Source organism: Diabrotica virgifera, chromosome 3, assembly GCF_917563875.1.
Source record: "Diabrotica virgifera virgifera chromosome 3, PGI_DIABVI_V3a".
Lineage (NCBI taxonomy): Eukaryota > Metazoa > Arthropoda > Insecta > Coleoptera > Chrysomelidae > Diabrotica > Diabrotica virgifera.
The window spans coordinates 261,551,401-261,578,891 of NC_065445.1; the positions used below are offsets into that span (position 1 = coordinate 261,551,401).

The window sequence follows — 27,491 nt, forward strand, 5'->3', positions numbered from 1 at the left end:
ATGGGCATATGCTTCATCAATAGTGCTTTTCAAAAATATATATGGCTATTGCAACATCCCTGCGCAAACCACCCCTATCCTTGAAAATATACTGCAGAAACTACCCCTATACCTTATCCAGCATGTTTTTACGATTTTCTCATTACCTATTCATTTTTTTTAAACAAAACTTATACAAGGTTAAAGACCACTATTTACTCTAAAAATTAGGTCCTATTCATTTTTTTCGTTTAAGCAACCGTTACGGCACAGTGGCGCCGTAAACCTCATATATGCTTTGACGGGCTCCAGTTTTTGTTTATTTTTTCGTCATCTGTTTGTTTTATTGATAAAGTACTTATGTAAAATAAAACAACACAGTGTAACCTACAAATCATGACCTATGCACATTTTACATTCTTTGCTCCCCAAAGCTACAGTGGTGGCCCAAAATAAATTTTTTCATATTTTCGCCACCTAGACGAATTTTATTGCGTTAATGCTACCTTAATAGCACAATATTCACCCCTAAGTGGTCGCTAAGCAGTGGCGGATCCAGGGAGGGGTGATGGGGGCGATCACCCCCACCCCTCTCAAACCAAGTGATATTATATTTGAAGATTACAAAAATATTCATTTATTTTTATAGAAATACTTATATTAATATTATTTTTATAAGAATGACTTTTTATGCTTTAGCGACAGTGGCGGATCCAGCATCGTTAAGAGGGGGGTGCCAATTGGTTAAATTTCTATAAAAATAAATGAATATTTTTATAATCTTTGAATATAATATCACTTGGTTTGAGAGGGGGGGGAGGTGATCACCCCCATCACCCCTCTCTGGATCCGCCACTGCGTAGCGACCACCTAAGGGTGAATATTGTGCTGTTAAGGTAGCATTAATGCAATAAAATGCATGTAGGTGGCGAAAATATGCAAAAATTTATTTTGGGCCACCACTGTGGCTTTGGGGAGCAAAGAATGTAAAATGTGCATAAGTCATAATTTGTAGGTTACACTGTGTTGTTTTATTGCATAAGTACTTTATCAATAAAACGAACAGATGACGAAAAAAAAAACAAAAACTGGAGCCCGCCAAAGCATATATGAGGTTTACGGCGCCACTGTGCCGTAACGGTTGCTTATACGAAAAAATGAATAGGACATAATTTTTAGAGTAAATAGTGGTCTTTAACCTTGTATAAGTTTTGTTTAAAAAGAATACATAGGTAATGAGAAAATCGTAAAAACATGCTCGCCAAGGGATAGGGGTAGTTTCTGTAGTATATTTTCAAGGATACGGGTGATTTTCGCAGAAATGTTGCAATAACCATATATATTTTTGAAAAGCACTATTGATGAAGCATATGCCCATATGGATCAAAAAGCAAAAAACAAAAAAAAATTTTCAACCCCCCATTTTATTTATTTTTTTTTTGCTTCATGGGTTGCACTAGGACATTGCTTTTGATGTCCATGCATGGGTAATAATAACGTCCACAAAATGATGTATGAAGCATATTAATAAAAGGCATTGTGTGTGAAGGATTCCAAGAAAATCAATTTATTTATTAATTCTTCTTTTTTTTTGGGGTGGTTCCGGGGAAAAAATGGGGGTGCATTATACAAATTTGTAAATAGCACCAGTACATTGGTAATCGCTGAAAGTCTTTTTACTCTAGCATAAACGGTTCAGACGGTATAAAAAGAGGTTTTTTAAAATGTAACACCCTGTAATTAAAAAAAGGGCAATTACCCTTAAGTAAAACCTATACCAAAAAATCAGTCAATTATTTGTGAATAACTGCCGCAGGATTTCTTCTTAATTTCCGTTACAGTTGGGGAAAAATATATTTTTTTTAAAAACATCTTTTTTAAAAACTTGTCAACTTTAGGACGCCACCCCCGCTAAACGGTGGATGATAGAGAGATGGTGTTGGAAATAAATCGTAGAAAATATAGTCCTCTTCATATTTCTATAAAAGAAATTTTTTGTAAAAGTTACAGGAAGGGCTACGTTCCGCAAAAACCAAAAATTACCCCCTTTAAAGGGGTGAAAAGGGAGGTTCCGGGGCGAAATTTTTTCAGAAAAAGTTAGTCTTATAATAAGCACCCCTTGATATACCAGAAAAAAAATAAAACCAAACTTGTGTCCATTTTGCAAGGTTCAACCTTTGTTTCCTACACTATATGGTTAAGTACGATTATAGAGACCTGTTAATAATCTGAAAATTTATTTATAATTTACATTTTTAGGTATGTTTTGAAAAAGAAGCTACATCTCGATAAAAGGTGACTTATGAACAAAATACTAAGAGGCAAAAGTTTTAAAAATACTGTGTTTAACTAATGGTACCACAATAATACTTTAATTGGAACGTACACAATCATTTGGGGGGTTTAAAGGAACAAACCCCCCATACAATTTTTACGTAAATATATTGAAAAAGAAGCCGCATCTCAATAAAAACTGACTTATCGAAAAAATACTAAGAGGCAAAAAAGTTTTAAAAACGTCGTGTTTAACTAATGGTACCACAATAATCAATTAATTGGAACGTACAAAAAAGTTTGGGGGGGTTTAAGGGAACAAAATCCCCATAAATTTTTTATTAGGTGGACAAATTTCACTAAAATTTTGTTTCAAGATGTTCCTGCAATAAGAGTGATACATGTCCATTTTCAATAAAAAATATCTAATAGTTTTCGATATATTGAAAAAAATCGATTTTCATTTTGTAACTTCAAAAGGCTATAACTTTTTTTATGAGCACATTTGTACTAAGGTAAGTTAGATTAAATCGAACTATTTTTGACCCCAGAATGTGTGGTATAATTTATGACCATTCTTTTCGGGACACCCTGTATATCTCAGTAGAGATGTAATCGGAATTGGATCAAGAATATCTACTGCAAGTCGTTCAAAAGGCTCTCCGGAAAGATATTGTGTCATTTTATTTGTTATACAGGGTGTCCCGAAAATATTAATCATAAATTATACCACAGATTCTGGAATCAAAAATAGGTTAATTGAACCTGACTTATCTATATACCATAGTGCACACAAAAAAGTTACAGCCCTTTGAAGTTACAAAATGAAAATCGTTTTATTTTCATATACACACACTCAAAAATGTTTTGCATATTACTTGTAACGCCACTGAACGTTTTTCATTTGAGGTTTTTTGCACTGATTTTTTTTGTCTACTAAAATAATGTATTTTATTGCTTGTTTTTTGTTTCTTAATCGTCGCAAAGACTCTCAGTATTCATATTGCGTCCATCAGTTTTCGAAAACCGATATTTGTAAAAATTGGTTTACGTTTTATTCACTTTGTAGTGAACAATATGAACAGACAAATGATATCTGAGTTCAACAGAGCTAGAATCGTTACTTTTATTGAGGAAGGCCACACACAAGTCGACGTTGCTGTCCGGGTTGGAGTCAATCAGAGTGATGTGTCTCGGATTGTGAAAAAATATCGAGAGACGAATTCTGTTAGCGATCGTCCAAAAAGCGGAAGACCCAGAAATACTACCAATGTCCAAGAACGCTTTTTAACGTTAACTGCCCGGAGAAACCCCTCTATGACTGACCCAGCTATTAGAAGAGAGCTCCAGCAAGCTCATAATATTGTAATTTGCGATCAGACTATTAGAAACAGGTTATATTCGACGAATTTATCTACAAGAAGACCATTATTTGTACCAAAGCTTACGTTAGAGCAGAAAAGGACTCGACTGGAATGGGCCAATGAACATTTACAATGGCATGACAACAGATGGGGAAACGTGTTTTTTCTGATGAAACCAAAATTAGCCTTTTATGGGATAATCGCCGAATTAGCATTTGGAGGAACCCAAATCGACAGGATAGACTTAACCAAGCTGTCCAAAGAGTCCCATATCAAGGTGGCTCCATAATGTTTTGGGGCGGCATCATGCTACATAATAAAACTCCTTTAATTCCTATTGTTGGTAACATGAATGGACAAATTTATATTGATACCATTCTTAGGCCTGTTGTACGCTGGTGGCGAGGAGCTGTTCGTCCAGAATTTATTTTTATGGACGACAATGCGCCTCCCCATCGTACGAGACATGTGGCAGATTTTTTAGAAATAGAAGATATCGTCAGATTACAATGGCCACCTTGCTCACCTGACCTCAATCTCATTGAGCACGAATGGGATATGCACAAATGAAAAATTCAGTCCCGGCAGCCACCCCCAAGGACACTACAAGACCTTAGAATAGCAGCGATTGAAGAATGGGGCACCATGGACCAGAACTACATTAATACACTTATAAGAAGCATGGGACATCGCATTCAGTCTTGCATTGATGCAAGAGGTGGAAATACAGCATATTAAGTATTAGTTCCTATATCTATACAAATTTAAAAAAATATGTTTATAATACATATTATAAATAATAATAATAAATTGTTAATCCTTAAAATTTTGTTTATTGTTTTTTTCAAAACGTACAATTTTATATATATAATAAAGTATTTTGTTAAAAAAAAATAGATTTCACCAGATTTGGTGGATACTTTTGAAAATAATACATTACCTATGCAAAACATTTTTGAGTGTGTGTATCGAAAACTCTTACAGATTTTTTATTGAAAATGGAGATGTGGCATCCTTATGGTAGCAACATTTCAAAAAAAAAAAAAAAAATTAAAGTGAAATTTGTGCACCCCATAAAAATTTTATGGGGTTTTGTTCCCTTAAACCCCCCAAACTTTTGTGTACGTTCCAATTAAATTATTATTGTGGCACCATTAGTTAAACACAATATTTTTAAAACTTTTTTGCCTCCTAGTACTTTTTCGAAACGCTAGTGTTTATCGAGATATTTTGAATATTTGTCGAATCCGCCACATATTTGTATATGGTTAAGTACGATTATAGAAACCTGTTAATAATCTGAAAATTTATTTATAATTTATATTTTTAGGTATATTTTGAAAAAGAAGCACATCTCGATAAAAGGTGACTTATCAAAAAAAGACTAAGAGGACAAAAAGTTTTAAAAACACTGTGTTTAACTAATGCTACCGCAATAACAGTTTCATTGGAACGTACACAAACATTTGGGGGGTTTAAAGGAACAAAACCCCCATAACTTTTTTATGTAAACATATTTAAAAAAAGGCGCATCTCGATAAAAACTGGCTTATCGAAAAAATACTGAGAGGTAAAAAAAGTTTTAAAAACGTTGTGTTTAACTAATGGTACCACAATAATAAATTAATTGGAACGTACACAAAAGTTTGGGGGTTTGGAACAAAACCCCCATAAAATTTTACCATAATTTTGTTTTAAGATGTACCTACCTGCCATAAGAATGATAAATGTCCATTTTCAATAAAGTATCTCTAATAGTTTTCGATATATTGAAAAAAATCGATTTTTATTTAGTAACTTCAAAGGGCTGTAATTTTTTTTATGAGCACATTTGTACTAAGTTAAGTTAGGTTCAATCGAACTATTTTTGACCACAGAATGTGTGGTATAATTTATGACCAATCTTTTTGGGACACCCTGTATAATATACGATTGGAAAGACACAGAGATTCCCTTTGAGTGTGGTATGCCTTTATAGTTCCATTATATTTGGTATCTTACTCCATTTTTAAGACATTCTCGTACGACTTTTCAAGTCAATATCTTCCCTTCTTTTGACTCTTTTAAGGTTTTTAGGAAAATCTGATCATTATCTTCTTTCTGTTTAACTGTGGTCATCTGGAGACTTACTTCTGTTACATTTACTTAATGTTCAGGTTGACACTGGTTTTTAACCTATAAATTCCTTCAAAGCTTCTTGGAGTTCCTATTCATTAACATATTCTGCTCATTCACCAATTTCACATATTTGTTCACAAGATCGGACTGTGTAGTTTTTGTATTATTTTAAGTCACCTTACACTACTCTTGCAAAATTGACACCTGTTCTTTTAAATTATATATATTTCATTTTTACTAATTACTTATCACTCCTTCAAATAAGCCGCTCCAGAATCCAGAGTATATTTTTCCTTTCTCTAATCAATTGTGAAAAATATTTTTGTATTTCTCTATCTGCTATTATTTTTAGTGGTACTTTTTGACGGGCTTCTAGTTGTCGATCTAAGCAACCTTCTGTCCTCATTTTTTGGTTCTTCTTTCCTTGCCTGCTATCGGCGTCTTTAATTATTTTGCAAATGTCCTATTTTTCAGCAAAAAAACATCTTCTGCTTTCATTTTGAGATTTTTGTTGAAGGTTTTCGAGCATGTTTAGAATTACTTCCTCATTTTCTCAAAAGATTAATTTCTTTTAATTTTGGGCGAGATGTGGAAATCTTGTTCGCCCCTTCATAGTCCTGGGTTGAAATTAGTGATCCATTTAGCGTTTTGTGATGTTAATTCTTGCAGGTTTCTGTTATGTTTTTGAGATCGAAATTTCAGCTGGCTTTGGAAAACCTGCTTAAGATGCTGCTAACTATATTATGTTGTTGTCTATATTTATCTGTTGAGAGTATAGCGAGACTATAGCACGACAAGTGTTTTGACGATTGAAGCCTTCATACCGCATCAGCGTGCTTAAGGGATGGAGAATGGTATCAAGCATTGGTGCGGAAGGGAGAGATTTACACGGTTAATCTCTCACCCCAATGAATTGTAGCACCAAAATCTCATTTTAGGGGTATGCAATTCTCATCAGGCTGGCCTCATTTCTATTGCTTGCTTGCTTCGCTTATTTTTTAACATTTTTCTTACGTTTCTCCGAACGCCGTGAAAATCTATTTCCATGTTACTCTTGGATTAAGCTTACTAAAACATTACCTTTTTGAAGCCTTTTTTTTTAAATATTCCTTCATGGATGTTAAATTAACAGTAGGACCAGTAAAAATTATAAACTTTAAAGAAAATTGGACGGCACTGCGTTACAGAACTTGCTTGTTTAATTGAATTATAGATAAACCTTGAAGTTTTTCCTTAACTTAGATCAAAAGCAGATTACATTAAAGTAACGAATAAACATCAATATATGAATATAAAATGTAATATCGAACCATTACAGTTCAATTAGTTCCGTAATTTAATATATTACGAATCAAAGAAATAATCATTTTTATTTCAGCTCAATAAATCAAACATTATAAAATCATTTTTCCCACTTAAGGGGGCTTTTACTTTCTAAATTGGCAAAAAATCGATTATTTTTCCGTAAAAATATTCGTTAGTAGGTATCATAGAAATAGTGTCCTAAAATTTTATTAAGAAATTTGAAATAGAAACGAAGTTATAGCTTTATTTATAACGATACTTAGCCGAGCTAAAACTCGTTTGTGTACAACACGGGGCGCGCGACGCCTCACCTGTACACCTGCAACTCGACAGTTGTTTCTAAAACTTATTAAGGGAGCACGTGTTTTATATTATTGAAGTTTATCGAAAATTGTTTTAATCGGAAAAAATGCTAGATTCTGGTGGTCATTTAAAAGACAGTCGAAGTATTTAATTTGGCAAATTGCTCAAAGAAATATATTTTGTGGCAAATATGTATGTGGTAGGGATAGCCTCCTGGATAGCCTGTGCTTTTAATGAAATCAACCTCACAGTAATGCATTTTTTGGGAATAAAAATTGGAGAAATAGCAGCGAATTGGTCGGAATGACGAACAATTTATTCCATTTTATTCGATAAATGTACCTACAGTAAAAATACTTGAAATGCATTGTTCTCGAAATTATATTTTTCAAAACTGGGAGACGGTTTACCTACAATCTACACCAATCTAAGTAGACCAAATTGTTTTGGATACTTTTTATAATATGACTATTAAATAAACATTAACTATTCTAAATAGGAAATGAGCCACAATTTAACTAAAAAAATAGTTTTATTAACGTTTCGATGGCCAGATCGGACGTCGTTGTCAAAATACAGAATATTAATAAATTAAACAAAAATATTGTTGCTTAGTAAATAATTCTTCTAATAATTTAAGTTGATCTGATTCATTTATATCGGCACTTCAGACATTATTATACCTTTTAAAGTAGAAGACTTTAAATGGTATTGCCAATATTTTTATAAGTTAAGTTCCTGGAACGAATTTATTGAAAGATAGTTAAAACCTTCTTAAAAAAAAACCACCCCACCCTAATATAGTGTCTCTCAAAATTAAAATGCATAATTTGTAAGACGCCTCTGCAGTGGTGAAAAACAACTAAAAGTGCCAAGCAAAAACTTTTTTATAATACCTCAAAATCTTTTTCTTCTTTGTGCCGTCTTCTACCGAAGGTTGGCGACCATCAAACGATAGGTTTCTCTGTTTTGTGTCGCATGTATTATGTTCGCAGCTTCTGGTATTTGAAACCAATCTCTCAAGTTTCTCAGCCAGGATTTTTTCTTTCTGCCCAAACCTCTTCTACCTTCAATCTTGCCTTCCACGATAAGCTGTAGCAGACTGTACTTATCATTACGGAACACATGGTCCAGGTATGACGCTTTCCTCCTTTTAACAGTTGTTAACAATTCCACCTCTTTACCCATTCGTCTCAATATCTCTGTGTTGGTCACTCTGTCTGTCCAAGGTATTCTCAGTATGCGTCGATACAACCACATTTCTAGAGCCGCTAACTTCTTTATAGTTGGTGCTGTTAACGTCCACCCTTCTACTCCGTAAAGTAGCGTAGAGAGTACGTAGCAATTCGTGGAGCGCCATCGGAGGTTAATGCTTAGGTTGCGGTTGCTTAAGAGCTTTCTCATTTTTATGAATTTGGATCTTGCTATTTCAATTCGGATCCTAATGTCTACGTCTGGGTCCCACTTATCATTTACTGTATATCCCAGATATTTAAATCGGTGTACTCTTTCAATACGTTCGGCTTCACTGTTCAGGTCGATATGTTGAATGTTATTTTTACTGATCACCATAAATTTAGTTTTCTTTCTATTGATCTTCAGTCCAAATCGGTTGCCAGTTATGAATTTGGATCTTGCTATTTCAATTCGGATCCTAATGTCTACGTCTGGGTCCCACTTTTCATTTACTGTATATCCCAGATATTTAAATCGGTGTACTCTTTCAATACGTTCGGCTTCACTATTCAGGTCGATATGTTGAATGTTCTTTTTACTGATCACCATAAATTTAGTTTTCTTTCTATTGATCTTCAGTCCAAATCGGTTGCCAGTTGTATTTACTCTATTTAGTATCATCTGTAAATCTTCGATGTTATCGGCCAGTATAACAGTATCATCTGCATATCGAAAATGACTTATTGGTACGCCATTAATCTTGATGCCCTCATTGTACTCTTCCAGTGCCTCTAGAAATATTTGTTCCGTGTACAGGTTGAAAAGCAGTGGCGAAAGAATACAGCCCTGTCTAACCCCTCTAGAAATGGTTATGTTTTCACTCACCATATGTCCATTCTTTATATGGGCTGTTTGATTCCAATATAGATTTTTAATAATCTGGATGTCCTTAGTGTCAAGTCCTGAAAGATGTAATAGTTCTATGAGTCTGTCATGCTTGATAGTATCGAATGCTTTCTCATAGTCGATAAAACAGGCGTAAACATCTTTCTGTTGATCCAGGCATTTTTGAATCAAGACTTGTATTGCAAGTAGGGGCTCTCGAGTTCCAAAACCGCATCTAAAACCGAACTGTGTTTTACTTATGCTGTGTTCTAATTTTGCTCGTATTCTGGAATGGATAATACGTAAGAACACTTTAAGGGTGTGACTCATTAAACTTATAAGGCGATATTCGCTACACGGCTTAGAATTGGATTTCTTGGGAAGGGGCACAAATGTAGATTTCAGCCGATCCGATGGAATTTGACCAGTATCGTTTATCTTATTAAACAGTTCCAATACTACATTCATATTGTTCTCGTTAAAAACTTTTAAAAATTCGACTGGTATTTCATCGCATCCTGTTGCTTTCCCATCTTTAGTTTAATCTATAGCTTTTATCACCTCACTTTTCAATATTTTTGGTCCATTCAGATCAAGAGTGTTCGTAGAAATATGACGATAATCCGTAAACAAATCTTTTATGTAAATTGCCCAAGTCTGTAACTGTTCTTCTTTATCTACAATAAGTTTGTTGTTTTCGTCTATTAACTTACCAAACTGTTTTTTCTTGTAAGTATAAGTAAACTCCTTGATTTTTTTATGCATGTTAAAACTATCGTATCTTCGTTCTAGCTCTTCTATCTCTTGACATTTTTCTTGTAACCATTTCTCTTTGGATTCTTTTATCTTTCTGCTGACAGTTCTATCCAGTTCTTTATATTGTTCGGGATTATTCTTATTTTCCCTCCTTCTGTCCATGAGGTGTAATATTTCATCTGTCATCCATTCGTTCTTCTTCTTCCGCTCGTAGTCACCAATTACTTCTTTCGCACCGTTGCATATAGCGTCCCTTAAGTTGATCCAGTCTCGTTCAATATCATCAGTATTGGTTGTTAAAGCAACATTACTGTTAATGCTATTTGTAAGCTTGACTTTTATCTCGGGATTTCTAAGTTGATCCATATCTAATCTTTTGTTATTCTGTTTCTGGATTAAGGTTTTTAGTCTGACTCGTAATTGGGCTACAAGAGGATTATGATCAGAGTTTATATCAGCTCCAGGATATGCTTTGGCTGATATTATTGCTTTACGGAATCGTTTGTTAATTGTTATGAAGTCTATCTGATTTCTAACGATGTACCCAGACTTGTCCTGTGGTGACCTCCAAGTGTACAATCTTCTTAATGGTAACTTAAACCAAGTATTAATGATAATTAAGTTTTTCTCCTGGCAAAACTGTATTAGTCAATCACCTCGTTCATTTCTTGTTCCCAACCCATACTTGCCAACTGCGTCACTCACTTCGCCTTTTCCTATTTTGGAGTTAAAATCTCCCATTACCATGGTTATGTCTTGTTTCTTTAGGTTTTTTATGATTTCGTCTAATTGTTCGTAAAACTCTTCAATTTATTCTTCAAAATCTTTTTAACAATGTATAAAGAAAATTATAATCATACATATTGTAATAGTTTTATTTTTAAAAGTTGTATTTTTTACCAATTTAGGAAGTATATCTCCACTTAGTCATTTATTTCTTGCAATGATCCTCTCATTTATGGTATTCATTTATTATTTTAGGAACATGCCATGCCGATGAAGTAGCTTATGTTGTAAAAAATAAATTTTTATCCACATTTGAGCCTGGAACCCCTGAATATACTACAATATCCAGATTTGTAAAGTTATGGACAAACTTCGCAAGGTATGGAAATCCAACTCCAAATGGGGATCTTAATATAAAATGGGAAACTGTAAAAAAAGAAAAGTTTAATTTTTTGGAAATAGGAAACGATTTAACAATGGAGAATGGAATGGACTTTTTGGAATTATGGAAAGATATATATCAGTTGAAACCTGAGAAATCAATTTTTGTATAATCCCTTTTATAGTATTATATTAACGTATATTATAAAGTACTGACAATAAATAAAGTGTTGTTTTCTTGTATAAGGTATAAGTATTTTTCTTAACACTTTTTCTTTTTGAAGTTATACTTCTTTACGCGCATATGAGGGTGAATTTTAATAGGATTAAAACCTTTGATCCCGGCGCAGTCGCATTACAACTTTGTTCTGATTGGATGTTCAAATGACATGACAAAAAATATCCAATATGGCAGCTGTATCACAGCTGTGGGACTGTGGTTTGGTTATGTATGGTGTATGGTTGTTGCGTTTTAAAATTTGTAGGAAGAGAAACAACAAACAAAAAGTTAGTTAATGGTTATACTGCCTTTTTAAATAGTTTTCATATTATATTTTTGGACTTATTAACATAGAAGAGATGATTGTTGCATGTCAATGTGAAAGCCCATCAAACTGTGACTAGTATGAGTGCCGCAAAATTACTGATAAAAAACCTATTAGCTCGAAGGCGTAGAAAACTGTTGATAACAACAATCAACCGGGACCATCTACGATCTCGCTTATTCAAAGCTAAAGAATCTTACACTGGTAAGTGTTTTAAAAATAGTAGATCAAATTTTGTTATGATATTGTCAAATTGTGAATCGTCAAAATATTTATATTTCATTTATTAACATTAATATTAATAATACAACTTGCGCAATTTGAAAAATGTGGTTTAAAAGGTTTTTTATTATAATTTTGTGTCTTTGGATTTGTGTTCCTTGGGCGTAAAATAATAAAATATCTATTTTTATATTTCACTTGTCACCGTGATGTGTAAATATGTATATCTGACACGTTAATAGTATGTGCCTTGATGGTCTTGTTGGTAGAGCATTGGACAAGAGATTGAGAATTCGCGAGGTTGCGGGTTCAATTCCCGGACGATTCATACTTTTTTCGTTTTTTTTTTAATATTTGGTTAATTTTTTGTATTGTAACTGTTAAGTAGGTATATTTATTTCGTTGAAATTACATTATAATAGAAGTATAGCTTCTTACGTGCGTACAAAGTACACACACATTCTTTTTTTTATAAAACATCCCATTAATTTGCAATCTGTAAATTTTACAATAGGCAATAGGCTATTGATTATGTATTTTAGAAAGGAACTACAACGTTAATGGGGTTTTATTGTTTCATATAGTCAATGCACCTCTATATTTAAAAAAACCGCGGAGTGCTACCATTTCAATTGGTGCGTTTTTGAGAAAGGTGTAATTTAGTCCCTAGGCACAGGGCGAATTAGGGCGAGTTATATGCACATTTAGTGCAAACACGTCTATAGGAAAATATTATTCCAGGTTAAATTTACTATCGAAATATCATATTTTAAAGTAAAAAACATGTTTTTTTTACAAAAATATATGCAAAAGAAAAGCAAAAAAAAACATGTATAAAAGCAATTTTATTTCTTGCCCCATAACTTTTTTCCATGGGGATATAGGTATAGACATTGCTTCACAGAAAAAAAACTTCCATCCTTTCTCTTTAAAATGGAGTTTGGTAGAAGTCCCTGTGATTTATAATTTCCAAAATATGATATTTCAAATTTAGCCACTCACAGCGATTTTGGGATATTTTCCTTGTTACTTCGCAAACATTGTTCTGTAAATTTTTTCTACTCATTTCTAGGTATACGCAATGGTACATTTAGTAGAAAGAGGAATCAATTACCTTTAAAATGTTCTATTGTAGAAGGATATATGGCTATATTTAAGCAAGATATGGTTTTTCAAAATTTTATACTTTTAATGATTTTTGATATATTTTACGATTATTTTTAAATTTCTCATTATAAGTTTTTTATTGTATATTTGGGTATATGTATTGTGTAATAAAAAGAGCTCATTTTCTTTACTTTAAAATGGTATACTGTAAAAATACGGGGATTATTTTTAAACAAGATATGCCTTTTTAAAGTGTGGCATATACACATGCAATAGTTGGAACCATATGGAAAACTTCTTTAATATTAATTTTATGAAAAAAAGTTATTCTTTATAAAATGCTCTGCCTAGTCTGCAACCTAAAATGCGACCATCAGATATAAAATTTTATTAATAGTGTACGATGTATGTTAAAAAATATAAATTTGCTTAGGAGTAAAGTACCTTTATATTTCACAATATCGAAAAGTGTTATTAAGAAAAATTATTTGGAATTAAAAATTATATTATAATACGCAATTATATTCTTCTAATTGAAAAAAAAAAAAAAATTAAAAATTTTAAATTTTTTTCAAATTACTGATACTCTTGGATATCCTACGGATATCTTGTTTAAAAATAGTCCTAGATTTTTTTGGAATACACCATTTTAAAGTAAAGAAAATATGCTATTTTCTATTGTACAATGTATCTCGCTAAATGTACAAGAAAAACAGTCATAATGCGAAATTTAAAAAATAATCATAAAAAATATTAAAAATCATTAAAAGTATGAAACCTTGAAAAAGCAGAACTTGCTTCAAAATAGTCAAGCAACCTTATTCAGTAGACCATTTTAAAGGTAATTGACTCCACTTTCTAATAAGTGTGCCATTGCATATACCTAGAAATGCGTAAAAAAAGTTACAGAACAATGTTTCCGAAATAATGGGGAAAATTGTCCAAAAATGCTGTGAGCGACGCATTTTGAAAAATCCTATTTCGGAAAATATAAATCTTAGAGACTTCTACTAAACGTCATTTTAAAGAGAAAGAATGCAAGTTATTTTCTGCTGAAGCAATATCTATACCTATATACCCGTAGAAAAAAGTTATGGGGCAAAAAACAAAATTGCTTTCTTTCGTGTTGTTTTTTTGCTTTTATTTTGAATATATTTTTGTAAATAAAAATACTTTGACTTTAAAATGTAACATTTCGATAGTAAATTTAACCTAGAACAATTTTCCTGTAGATGTCTTTGTACCAAAAGTGCCTAGCACTCACCTTAATTCACCCTGTGCCTAGGGACTAATTCACCCATTTTTCAAAAACCCACCCATTTAAATGGTAGCACTCCGCGGTTTTTTCAAATATAGAGGTCCATTGACTATATGAGAAAATAAAATCTCATTAACGTTGTAGTTCCTTTTAGCTCTCTTATTGTGAACATACATAATCAATAGCCTACAAATGATAATTGTAGTAACAAACCATTTAGGAAAACTGTCCAGTAATAAATCTAAATCTGAGATGTGTGTTGACAATACACGAAGTCGATTATTCGAATAGCAGGGTAAAATATAAATATTGCCTCACAAGTCTAAGGCTGTATGTTTTCTCAAGGACTCATGTCTCCATTTATGGTATCTACTGTCAATGCTGCAAAATACAAAAGTATTTACAAGAAGAAGTAGTGTCTTCCATTAAAGAAATTCATCTGCGAGATGGGGGATTTATATTTCAACGAAATGGTGAAGCCTGCCATACAAAACAAAATTCGGAACACCATGGTTGCAGAAAATGAAGATTCATGTTTTAAAATGGCCTTCAGGTAGTCCTGATCTATCCCCTATCGATAGTCTTGGCAGCTGATAAAAAAGCACTTTGAATTACAGCAATTCGAGAATAGAATGCCATGTTGAGTTTGAGAATAGACTGGTATTGTTGTCACGAATCGATACCTAGTTTCCAGTGAAGGAGTTATATTAGGAAAAAGGTGTTTGATTTTAAGGAATATGCTGATCTTAAACATTCAATTCGAGTTCGGATTTTAATCTCCGCCGAGTATATTTCTTTGTTTATCCAGGAGCGACGGTATTTAAATATATTGACGTCTTCTACGGATGTTATTTTGTATGTTAGCTTGTAGATTTGTTTTCTACCACGGCATTTGTTTTACTGGTGTTGATTTTAAGACAAAATGCTTCGTCTTTATCTGCTACCGCGTATACGTATATGAAGCCATTCGCTAAAGCCCTTCCAGGGTGTCCAGGATGACAGTATTATCGGCATATTGACACTACTGGGTAGCTTTTCGCCTATTTTGACTGAGACTGGAATAGATATTGACGAATAAAGAAAAGTTTTTTAGCTGCTCTCTACTTTAGGTTTAATTGCCCTTACCAAGGCAGACTTTTTTTATTTTTGGCTTAGACTTACCGTCATACTGCCAGACACATAAGGAATACAAGATATACAAAACAGGTTTAAAACAAAGGTAACAACTAAAAGGAGAAAAAAAGCACGAAACAGATCAGAGTGGAGAAGAATCCTGGAACAGGCCAAGACCCAGAAAAGGCTGTCGAGCCAATGATGATGATGATGATAACAACTAAAATGTATTTAGTAACACTAAGCTTTAAAACAACTAACTACCAAAGGTATTAACTAAAAATGTTTAAGGGAAATCTAAATTAAACTGATAACTTTTTTGATTATTTCATTCATAGGAGATTCTGACCAATAGAAAGCTACAGAAATCTAAATTAAACTGATAACTTTTTTGATAATTGCCCGTCGTCCAGCATATTACGTCAGATGCCCTTCGTTGCTAAAAACAGTTGAAAAAATACATTCAGTGACATTAATGACAACAATTTTAAAAATTATAAAAGTGATGACTTTCAACCGTCAAATACATATTTATAACAACTGTGTGTTTAATTGTACTAATTTGTACTTACATAAATAAATTACAATAAAATTTTGGTTTTGAACAGTTTTATTCATGAAATAATCGCAACAAATTGCACTCGATCTCTAAAATTAATATAGAATTTTAGAGTTCTTGTGCAATTACTACTGATTATTTCATTCATAGGAGATTCTAACCAATAGAAAGCTACAGAAATCTAAATTAAATTGATAATTTTTGATAATTTCCCGTCGTCAAGTATATTACGTCAGATACCCTTCGTTGCTACGAAAAAATACATTCAGTGACATTAATGACAATTAATGTTTTAAAAATTATAAAAGTGATGACTTTCAACCGTGAAATATTTATAACAAATGTGTGTTTAATTGTACTAATTTTGTACTTACATAAATAAATTACAATAAAATTTTGGTTTTGAACAGTTTTATTCATGAAATAATCGCAACAAATTGCACTCGATCTCTAAAATTAATATAAAATTTTAGAACTCTTGTGCAATTACTACTGATTATTTCATTCATAGGAGATTCTGACCAATAGAAAGCTACATAAATACAAATTAAACTGATAATTTTTGATAATTTTCCGTCGTCAAGTATATTACGTCAGATGCCCTTCGTTGCCATGAAAAAATACATTCGCTGACATTAATGGCAATTAATGTTTTAAAAATTATAGAAGCGATGACTTTCAACCTCGTGCCCTCGTGACACCTCGACATAATTTCACTCGCCTTCGGCTCGTGAAATTAAAACTGTCAAAAAACTGGAAAAATTCAATAATTTTAGAGCTCTTGTGCAATTACTATTGATAATTTGCCGTCTTTTAAAAAGTTAATTAAAGGGTTATATACATCTACAAAGCCAAGTGATAATAAATATAGTATGTTCCAAGGAGTTGCTACTTTACATTTTAATAAATCATTTATTAATTTAGATGAGTAAATTGTCTTTTTAGAACAACCAACAAATATATGATCTTAATCACTTTCCTCTTCACAATGCTCAAATTTATCATTATCCAAAACCTGTATTTTAAATAAATGCTTTGGATAACATGCGTGCCCGAATTGTACTCTAATAATAGAAGTTATATACTTTCTAGAAGCTCTACAAGACTTGTACCAAGAAAATTTGGGAATATCGGGCTGAATTAACGAGTATCTATTTTGATTCACAAAAGAGTATTCCCTTCCACTGGTAGCTCCACTCCCGATGCAGTGTTGACTTGAAATAGACTATGACTATACTATCAGTCAATGTTATTTTATGTAGAATACTGGTATCGGATGAAACGCTTTATTTGGCTAATAAGTCGACATACTTATTATGTTCAAATCCTGCGTGTGCTTTAATCCAGATAAAATGTATATTGATCCCTTTGGTTAAAAGAATTTGTATAATATGTTTAATTCTATAAATGTATGGGCAGTCTTGGATGTTTGGGGGTCCATATTTACCAATAGATTTCAATACTGCTAAGGAGTCAGGCAAAATTATAATATGGGCGAAATCAAATTCAGCTACATACATAGTAAAGCTTCATATATTGCAATAGCCTCTACTAAGGTAGATTTATGCAATATTTGTTCTTTGTAAGATTAATTGGAGAGTTTATATTCGCGCTCGTATTTAAACCTTCTGATCAAAATCTTGTATTACTCAGAACTCAAGATTTGCTTGTTGTAAATAAATATATATACCCAAAATTTTTGGTAATTTTACTATTTTAATTATATTGATCTTCTCTTAAAGGCCATTTAAAAACTTGAATATTATGCTATTACACTATTAATTGACTTCCGAGAAGACTGACATTACTAAAATATTCAGTAGGATAAATTTTGTAATAGAAAGGGATCTTCATTATTTATACAAATCAATAGCCGAACTTATAAACCCTATCTAAATTTCTGGCTATTTAGTTGTTCACGGTAGTGAGAGTATGATACGTGTACAACAAGTGTTGCTTTATTTATAATTTTAAAAACTTTGTTCTATGGAATAGCTAATATTGTCTTTATGTAAGTATTTACCCCATACTCAGGTGCTAAAAATAACTTGAAAGTACCAAACTGCTTATATGCAGTATAAGACTATCACGTAACACTTCATGTAGTAGTAGCATGAAAATATTCCCATTCTTTTTGCCCGTTCCTAGTTTTAGGCTTTTGTTCCATCTTTTGCTCCATCTTTTCAAGAAGCTATACTTTTTCTTTACACTTTTCAAAATATATCTGAATGAGGCGCTCTCAGACGCTTCACTTCGCTGACGAAGTAATAGCAGGGCCAGTGCTACACTTTAACCGTCTATTATTATCACTGGTTTTACCCAAGGTATATAATACACCGTTATTAGGCGTCAATGCTCTTCGGGATCTATGGAGGAGTATCACCAAGCCGCAAGCCCTTATCCCTTGCCGTACCGCTCCTCCATAGGCCGATAAGACACCAGTTTATTCCAGACCAAGTCGTAGATTCTATCGAATTTTATACTACGACGTCGGCCTTTTTATTAATTCCAAAAGACCGGGCTGGGGCTCGAACGTCGATCGCAAATCCACTAAACTTGTCGATTGACTGCGCCTCACCCAACTGAGCCGTCTGACCGACCTTTACCCAAGGTACTCATTTTTATTCAGGCTGAGACGACCTGGGGCCTATAGACATTTAAAAATATCTAGATGTTTTCGCCGGCGCTGGGTTTCGAACCCTCGCCTACCTGCGTGAAAGTCAGACATCCTACCGTCTGAGCTATCGGGACCTCACAATTAATATACAAAAACGGAGTACTTTGTTTTAACCAGCTTATGTGGATAGCTCAGGTGTTCTACTTCACAGTTGAGCTATATGACTTTTTCTCTTAGGAATAGACAATGTCTTTCTTACTGATAGTAAGACATTGTACGATGTAGACATTTTTCATAAATGGTGGGATGAGAATATGACATATAAAAAATTATTGAAATATTATATGGCCCACACTTTGAAAGTACTTATACTTATTTTAAATATAATTTTAAAATATTATTTTAGATTTTGTCTACCAGAAAATTAAACTTAAATGATGTCGGCCGACAGAGGAACTCTTAATAGGAATCCTGATATGAAAAAATTGGTGAAGTTCCTTTCAGAATATTTTTTCGTCGGGTAAGTCAAATTTAAATGCTTTTTTATGATAGTTTACAACCTTTTACAACCATATTTGGATTATCTGATCAGAGGACATAAATACGCATTACTTGAAAATATTATATTGCAAGGAAAAATAGTAGGCAAACGGAATCCAGGCCGTAGAAAAATGTCATGGTTGCGGAATTTGAGAGAGTGGTTTGGATGCACCACTAATGAACTCATTAGGTAGTTTAGCTGTAAAAAAGGTCAGGATAGCCTTGATGATTTCCAATCTCCGATAGGAATGGCACAAGAAGAAGAAGACAACCATTTATATCATGTTAACATGAATGGGGATTACATTTTGTGGTAGAGTCGACAAATTTTCCATAAGCACCTAAACAGCAGAAAAATGTGTACTAAATCTAAGACACTAAACCTGTACTTTTAACGGTAGAACAGAAGATGCATCATAAAGACATTATATGTTCTGAAATCCTGAGCTACCCTTGTGAGTACCATAAGGTCCGACAGTTCATTAATATTACTATTTGCACTGCTTTACGAAGAATTCGAGAAAAAAATTGTTATTTAATTTTAGTACTAAGTCTTCGATATTAATTTTTCCGACCACCGTCTGTTTTATTTTCTTTGCGTTGATTGTTAAGCTCTTTGCAATACATTCGTTGTTTACAGCGGTCAACAGTGTTTAAAGGTCTTCCAGACTCTCTGCCATTATGGCGGTGTCATCTGTATATCTGATTATTTAAAGCTTCCTCAAAAATTGGTTGGGTGTATATAAATCAATCCGTGTATATTTATCCATATAAATAACATTAAAAAAAATTCAAAAATAATTTTTTTTAAGTTTCAACAAAGTATAATCTCATATTTCCGCTATTTCTGATGAAAATACAGAGACGTTTGAATACTTTAAATATAAACAAAATTTGTATTTAGACTCTTTACAGCTAATAAACATGCAACATTTCGCCAACTTGTTAACTGAAGATTGTTATCTAAACTAGTTATAAAAATTTTTGGTAATTATAAGAATTATATTTAGATACAATGATTGAGACACAAACTCAGAAAATTGTAGGAATTTGTACGAACTTTAACTATTTAGTTTAATACAGAGACTATACTATCAGTAAAAATAGGTGTGGAATGTTGAATACAGATGTATTTTTTGCAAAATTCACAAGTAAAGTCGGGTAATTTCAGTATACATTTTTCCTTCAAGCAGGGCCTGCATCTTATTTCGGTTTGTTTAACGTCTTCTCTAAAACCCTCCAATTTTTCATTGATTGTCAAGCTTTTACTAACTCAATAACGATTTTGAGAGTTTGAGATGTCCTTAATCGGAGCGAGATCATGATTTTTTTTCCTTTCCTCTGTTTGGTGGTTCAAATATCTTGTTGGTGTTCTTGCTTGGGCCCTCGATCCTTCTACCGTTTCCTTCCATGCCAGCTTCTTCAGAGCATTTCTGCGTACCACATGACCAAAGTGCGCGATAATTTTTTTTTTATGTCAGCTTCTTCAGAGCCTCTCTAGGGATTGATTCCTTGCAGCTGTCTATAGATTGACTCGTTGGTTCTTCTTGGGTCCAAGGTAGAGGAAAGTAACCAAATATGGAATAGTGCCCTAATATGGAATTCCTTGATTTCTCCGAAAATATAAGTTGGAAGCGCACTACAAGACCATCCTCTATTTCAGTCGCTCTCTTTATTATCGTATTCACACCTCTGGGTCAGATGCGCGAACGAGGTATATTTAACCCGGGTGTAGTCGCGCTCACTTCTGTAACGTCGATAGTCGCGTGTGAGATTCTATCTAGCAGTTTATGTCAATAAATATTTATTAACGAAAAAGAAAATATTTTGTTGCACTATAAATTACATTATAAATTAATAACTAATGAATTCTAACAATTGTATTCGGTTATCACTACAAAATAAAATATTCAATTTTAACAAAATAATCCCATAAGACTCAATGTTAAAACGTCCTGACAAAATCTGACAGCGTGTCACGTGACTGTAAGTAGAGGGGAGACGCACGGAGCCCATTGCGTATATCAATAGTACCTTTATTTTGATATTTTATGACCTTCTGTAATTAAAACATTACGACTTGAAAAAATGTTGATACTTGCTTGAACTAATGTACAAATCCAAATATGGACAGTCGTTGGTGCCTAATTATGGAATAGTGGATTAAGTGTTAGTGGGATCATTATGATTGTGCTGGTCCAGAGTTTCATACATGGATCTGTGATGTCGGCAAGTGAATTAAGCTACTTCTTTCATTTTTCACAATTTTCTTATTTAAATTTATTTGATCTCAGATGTTTACGTCTACTTTTGCTATTGATATGTTTGTTTACGCCTATATTCCATATATGGGCACCTATTCCGTACTTGGTTCCTCATTTGGGATTTTGTTTTTTTGTTCGATTTTTTTTTGTTAATTAATATATTTAATAGACGGCTTTTAATTACTACATAAAAATGTATGACTGATGTGTCATAATATTAAATTGTTTTCATTTCTATAAAGGTGTTATTTTATATCCCCAAAACAAAATGGTATTCCATAATTGGCGGCTTTCCTCTATTCTCAACATTCCTCATCAGAAAAATATTTCGAACTCGTCTACAGTGAGTTTATCTACTTTTTAAGGATCAGTATTCAGACATACAAAAGAAATGGAGAAAACCCTAGTTTTTACAAGCCTTATCGTTGCATGTATGGGGATGTTGACTTTTCCATATTATGGTAAGCTTTGTCATTGCTTCCTTGGCCATTGCTGATCTTCTTTTGATTGGGTGCATGATCCAGGGTTGGTATGAGAGTACCCTGATATACAGACTGATTTACAACTTCGATGTCATTGGTCCTAACAATTTCTGGCTGGTTATGCCCCCTTCTCATTCTAAGACTGCTTCGCGCATAATGGTGTCTCCATAAATGTTAAACTGGATGGACTTATCACAAAGTCTTACCTTAAGCCTAAACTCTAAACGATTTTGACAGTTCTCCATGTACTCACTATTGCTGAGTTTTATACGTGCAGGTCCTCTAGTAGTGCGACTAGGTGTTTTGGAGCACCCATTTCTTTGAGATATTTCCATAGTTTGTTTCATATTACCTACACAGCTTTATTCTAATCAAATGCTTTATTCTAATCAATAAAACAAACGTGTATGCTTATATTAAATTTTTTAGATTTTAGAAGAAGAAGAAGAATTTATTCAAAAAAAAATTAGGTAACCCTAATAAACAGTTAAAAAAAATTGAGATATTTTTCGATAATTTGTCTTAACATCAAAAATTCTTTTATGGTGCCACTTTCTGGTATAGGTAATATTTGTTCTTTTGATATTTAAGGGAAACAAGTACTGCTTAAATCTTTTTAAGATAATCTGTAGCATGACTTTTCTACCGTGTGGTATAAGAGTTATGGTACGGTGTTTGTCGCTCATTTCTTTATATTGTAGTAATTACATTGACTGTCAACAAACACGTTATTAAAGAAATACAGAAGTTCCAGATGTACCTCTCGTGGAACCACTTTCTGGTAACATCCTTATACCGCATTTACACTCAGTTCTATTGGACAGGGAATTGGGCAGGGAAGTGGGCAGCGTGAATGTGTAAATAGCACACTCGCGCTGCTGCTGCTCATGCTACTGCCATTGCACAGCGCTCCCTAAAAAGTCGGGTTTTGAGATGAAAGTCAAAGGACTGGCAGCGCGAGCGCGAGTGAGTATTCATATTCAACTACTCTCTCTCTCTCTCTCTCTCTCTCTCTCTCTTGCCGCCGGCAAAGCGGCAAGTGAGTAAGGGAGCAAGACCATGCTGTCGTCACATTACATTCTTGAGAGTCGTTCGGTAAATGAGTTGTGAGGACATTGGCGAGGAACTGATGTGAACACCTCACTCGCGTCGATATCGTATTTCGGGCAATATTTCTGGCAGCTGCAGCAGCAGTGGCAATGGCTTCATTTTACTCATATATTGAGAACCAATTTTCATTGGAATTTTTCCTGGACGAATCGACGGAATGTGACTTCATATTTTCCCTTTTGTTTCCTTTATTCGTCGTCTCCTTGCCTTATAAATTGTAGAAGGCAGAATTTAAGCATGTTACCAGAAGGTGGTTCTACGAGAGGTTTCAGATTTATTGTTTACGTTTATTGGGACTTCTCGTTTCTTTAATTGATGTCGCTACAGCGTCATATACGCGAATAATTTTTATAATTTAGCTTAAATAGACAGTTTGGTTTCGTTTAGGTTTAGAAGCGTTCATGTAGATTGAGGAGGTCTGGAGAGACCGAAAAGTAGGCATGGCGATGATGGATCGTCAATGAACCGAAGTGAAACATTACTTCAGGGTAATACGCTAGAAATAGACCATGTTCGGGACACTCAAAGATCCAGGTAGCTGACTACTTTTTTAGTTATTGCAGACCCATAGGAAGATAACCTACCTGTTTCCTGCCTAGAGTTCGCGTCCGTTTTTTATTCATTAACAATTTAGTGCAAAATCGCGATTTTTTCGATTTTTTCCGCTCCAATCAAAAGCTAAACAGTTGACATAAAATTACAAAATTTAATTTTTTAGAACATTGAAAAACCTTCAAAATGCCGATTTTTTAAAGTTAAAAAGTTAATTTGTTGCTACGAAAACTGCAAAATAAGTGAAAATCGTTATTTGTTAATAACTTTTAATAAAACTACTTTAGAACTTTAGTGTTTCGACCAAAGTTGTGTATTGGGGTACTTAACGAACCCTCAAAATTTGAGACCGATCCATTAATTAGTTTAAAAGTTATTCTATTTGATTATCCCAGAGCCCTTTTAGCTTAATAAAATAAAAAAAAGTCAAAATGTAAATTCGTACAGGTTAAAACAAATTTTATATCAAAGTTTAGGTGGGTACAAAAGATATTTTCAAGAAAGTATCCAAATCATACAAGGGGATCATTGTTTAAATAATTAAAAAGGGGTCATTTTTGCAAAAAAATACTTTTTTAACTGCTGAGGTAATTCACTTAATTAATGAAGGTTTATGGGATTTTTTCTGCAAAGTTGAAGGGTAAATATTTCACATAAGACTTACTAAATTAAATTTGACCCCCTATTTATTTAAATAATTGTATATAAATCTTTAAAAACAAATTTGCAAAAAATTATTTTTAACGTTTTAAATAAGCACTATAAAATATCTTATTTTACAGTCTAAGTTGCGCTATACTACCAGTATTAAGTAAAAAAAATTGGTTGAAAAATATTTAACATTTTTTGAGATATTTAATTTGTTTATTAAACGTTACTATATTTTCAATTGCAAGAACGCGGTTGTTGCCAAAGAAATATTCACCTTCAAATATTCAACGTCGCGGGGATTAAGTATTTTGAAACGCCGTTTCGATAATTGGGTTCGTGGGAATTTTTTACTAATTAACAAAATTTTTTGTCGTTTTTTCTTCTTTTTTTTTCTTTTGGAGTTATATTACTACGGGCCCTTTTAGAGTTAAATTTTATGAAGAATGTTGAATCTCTGAGTTGTAGATTCTAGACCTAAAAATATTAAGATTTAACTAAAATCTCTTAAATAAAATGTCGCTACTTACTGAGTTACAGGGTGTTTTATTTAAAAATTTAAAAATTATTTTTACCAAGTATTTTAAAACTATTTGACGTATCCTTATCATACTTGGCAGAAAGTGTGGCTATGATACACCCTACTAAATTGTGATTAATAAACGTTTCTAGCTAGTGCCAGAGGCGTACGACAGGGGATAGTGAATGATTGACCCTTCCCAAATTCTACGCCAATGAGTGAATTACTATTTTAGCGAAATTTTTCGATTCTACAATACTTTGTATGTAAATAACTTTATTGGTATCGATAAAGTCATCAGTTTGAGAGATATTGGAAGTTTAATATGAATGAATGAATGAATCAAAATAACTATGCCGTTCCATTTTTAACGTCCAATTTCTCGAAAAATAATGACTTAATCGTTACCAGTAAAGAGTATATTATATACATAGAAAGTATTGGAGAATCGAAATATTTCGCTAAAATAGTAATTCCCTCAGTGGCGTAAAATTTGGGAAAGGTCAGCCATTAACTATCCCCTGTCGTACGCCTCTGGTAGTAGCTAGAAACTTTTGTTTATCACAGTTTGGTAGACTGTATAGTACCCACACTTTCTGCCAAGTATGATAAGGATACGTCAAATAGTTTGAAAGAACTTGGTAAAAATAGTTTTTAAATTTTTAATTAAAACACCCTGTAACTCAGTAAGCAGCCACATTTTATTTAAGTAATTTTAGACCAATCTTAATATTTTTAGGTCTAGAATCTACAGCTTAGAGATTCGACATTCTTAATGAAACTTAACCCTAAAAGGGCCCGTAGTAATATAACTCCAAGAAAAAAAAAAAGAAGAGGAAAAAAATACAAAAAATTTGTTAATTAGTGAAAAATTCTGTGAAACCCAATTATCGAAACGGCATTTCAAAATATTTAATCCCCGCGACGTTATTAAAAAAACAAATTATAAACAAATTTGAATAATTTTCAAATGTCATTTTAGGGGGAAGTTTAATTGAAATTTGAATTTATCAATACATTTATCGAAAACGTACATAAAAATAATAAGATTTAATACAGGTGAATATTTCTTTGACAACAACCGCGTTTTTGCAATTGAAAATAGAGTAACATTTAAAAGACAAATTCAATATCTCAAAAAATATTAAATATTTTTGGACCAATTTTTTTTTAATACTGATAACATAGCGCAACTTCTCCTGTAAAATAAGATATTTTATAGTGCTTGTTTAAAACGCTAAAAATAATTTTTTGCAAATTTGTTTTTAAAGTTTTATGTATAATTTGTTAAATAAATAGGGGGTCAAATTTAATTTAGTAAGTCTTATGTGGAAGATTTACCCTTCAACTTTGCAGAAAAAAATCCCATAGACCTTCATCGATAAGTGGATTACCTCAGCAGTTAAAAAAGTATTTTTTTTTTGCAAAAGTGACCCCTTTTTAATTATTTAAACAATGATCCCCTTGTATGATTTGGATACTTTCTTGAAAATATCTTTTGTACCCACCTAAACTTTGATATAAAATTTGTTTCAACCTGTACGAATTTACATTTTGATTTACATGTAGTGTAATTTTATTTTACTAGACTATTTATTTTGCAATAACATACGACAGAAAATAATGAAGATAAGACAATACTGCGTATGTCAAATGAGGGGCCCAGAGCTAATAAGGGGTACAAGTGATAAAATGGTTCAATTGAGAAAAACGAAGTCAAAGTTAAATTTACATAGTCAATTCTACAGCAAATTAATCACTTACGAACTTATTTTGAATTAATTGTATACCTTTTATTTATCTAATTGTAAAAGCTTTTTTAAAGTTAGTATTTATTTTCATTCAAAATATTTGAAATTTGAAAAAAAAAACGTTCGCACTTGTACCCCTCTGCTTCAAATTTTGCACTTGTGTCTCTTTGCCACTTAAGTACCTCACGAATTTGTTAAATTCTTAACCCAAAATAAAAGAAAAATTACGTAAAAATTAAACATTTTTATTTATGAAAACTTACTTGGTACATTTTGTGTTATTATTTCACTTATTTTGAATACTTTTTTAAGGGATTTATTTGCAAAGATCCTAAAAGATCACCAAAAATAATATCCAACACCTTACAGGCAAAAGGATACAAGTGAAGTTATACCTGTTTGCCGCAAACTGTTTTTAAATATTTCGTAAGTCGTCAAACTAGAACCTGCGATATGTCACCACCAGTAGTTTAATTCACCGGTATCTCTTTCCCACTAAATTTTTAATACTATCTGGTATTATTTTGTGCACTTAACTCAGTTTACAATATTTTGTCACTTGTACCCCTTAGCATCTAATCCCCTCAAATGAAAGTAGAAAAGTTATACTATCAAAATGTACTAAAAAAGATAAACAAATTATCTAATATAGTCAAAAATACTAATGCTAAATTTTTGAAATTTTGTAGTTTATAAACATTTAGAACAACTTTAAAAATATTGTCCGTGGAAAAAATCATTGTACATATTCGAAAAGTTGGTATTTTACACGAATTTTTAAAAATGTTTTTCAGTTGGTGACTACTCGTGGTAAGTGAAGGGGGAGCTGGGAGCCAAAAAAATGCACGAGTTCAAAAACTACAAAAGGAAACTTAAAACTACTATCATTTTCTATATCTCGGGATCTACTGAATATATTTTGATCTTTCTTTTTTA

The 27,491-nt window shown here is 32.6% G+C and overlaps 2 protein-coding genes across 5 annotated transcripts in view; both read left to right on the plus strand.

Annotated features, from left to right (window-relative positions):
• LOC114326832 (esterase B1) overlaps nucleotides 1-11,513 on the plus strand; it is a 95,788-nt gene extending 84,275 nt beyond the window's left edge. For all 3 annotated transcript variants that reach the window (XM_028275286.2, XM_028275287.2, XM_028275285.2), the window contains exon 9: nucleotides 11,142-11,513. In XM_028275286.2, coding sequence (XP_028131087.1) covers nucleotides 11,142-11,440 — 299 coding nt within the window. In that variant the 3' untranslated portion in view covers nucleotides 11,441-11,513. The remainder of the gene's footprint in view (nucleotides 1-11,141) is intronic.
• A 6,481-nt stretch (nucleotides 11,514-17,994) lies between these two features.
• Nucleotides 17,995-27,491, plus strand: part of LOC114326835 (cyclin-dependent kinase-like 1) — a 43,271-nt gene continuing 33,774 nt past the window's right edge. For both annotated transcript variants that reach the window (XM_028275292.2, XM_028275294.2), the window contains exons 1-2: nucleotides 17,995-18,082; nucleotides 19,095-19,208. In XM_028275292.2, coding sequence (XP_028131093.1) covers nucleotides 19,123-19,208 — 86 coding nt within the window. In that variant the 5' untranslated portion in view covers nucleotides 17,995-18,082; nucleotides 19,095-19,122. The remainder of the gene's footprint in view (nucleotides 18,083-19,094; nucleotides 19,209-27,491) is intronic.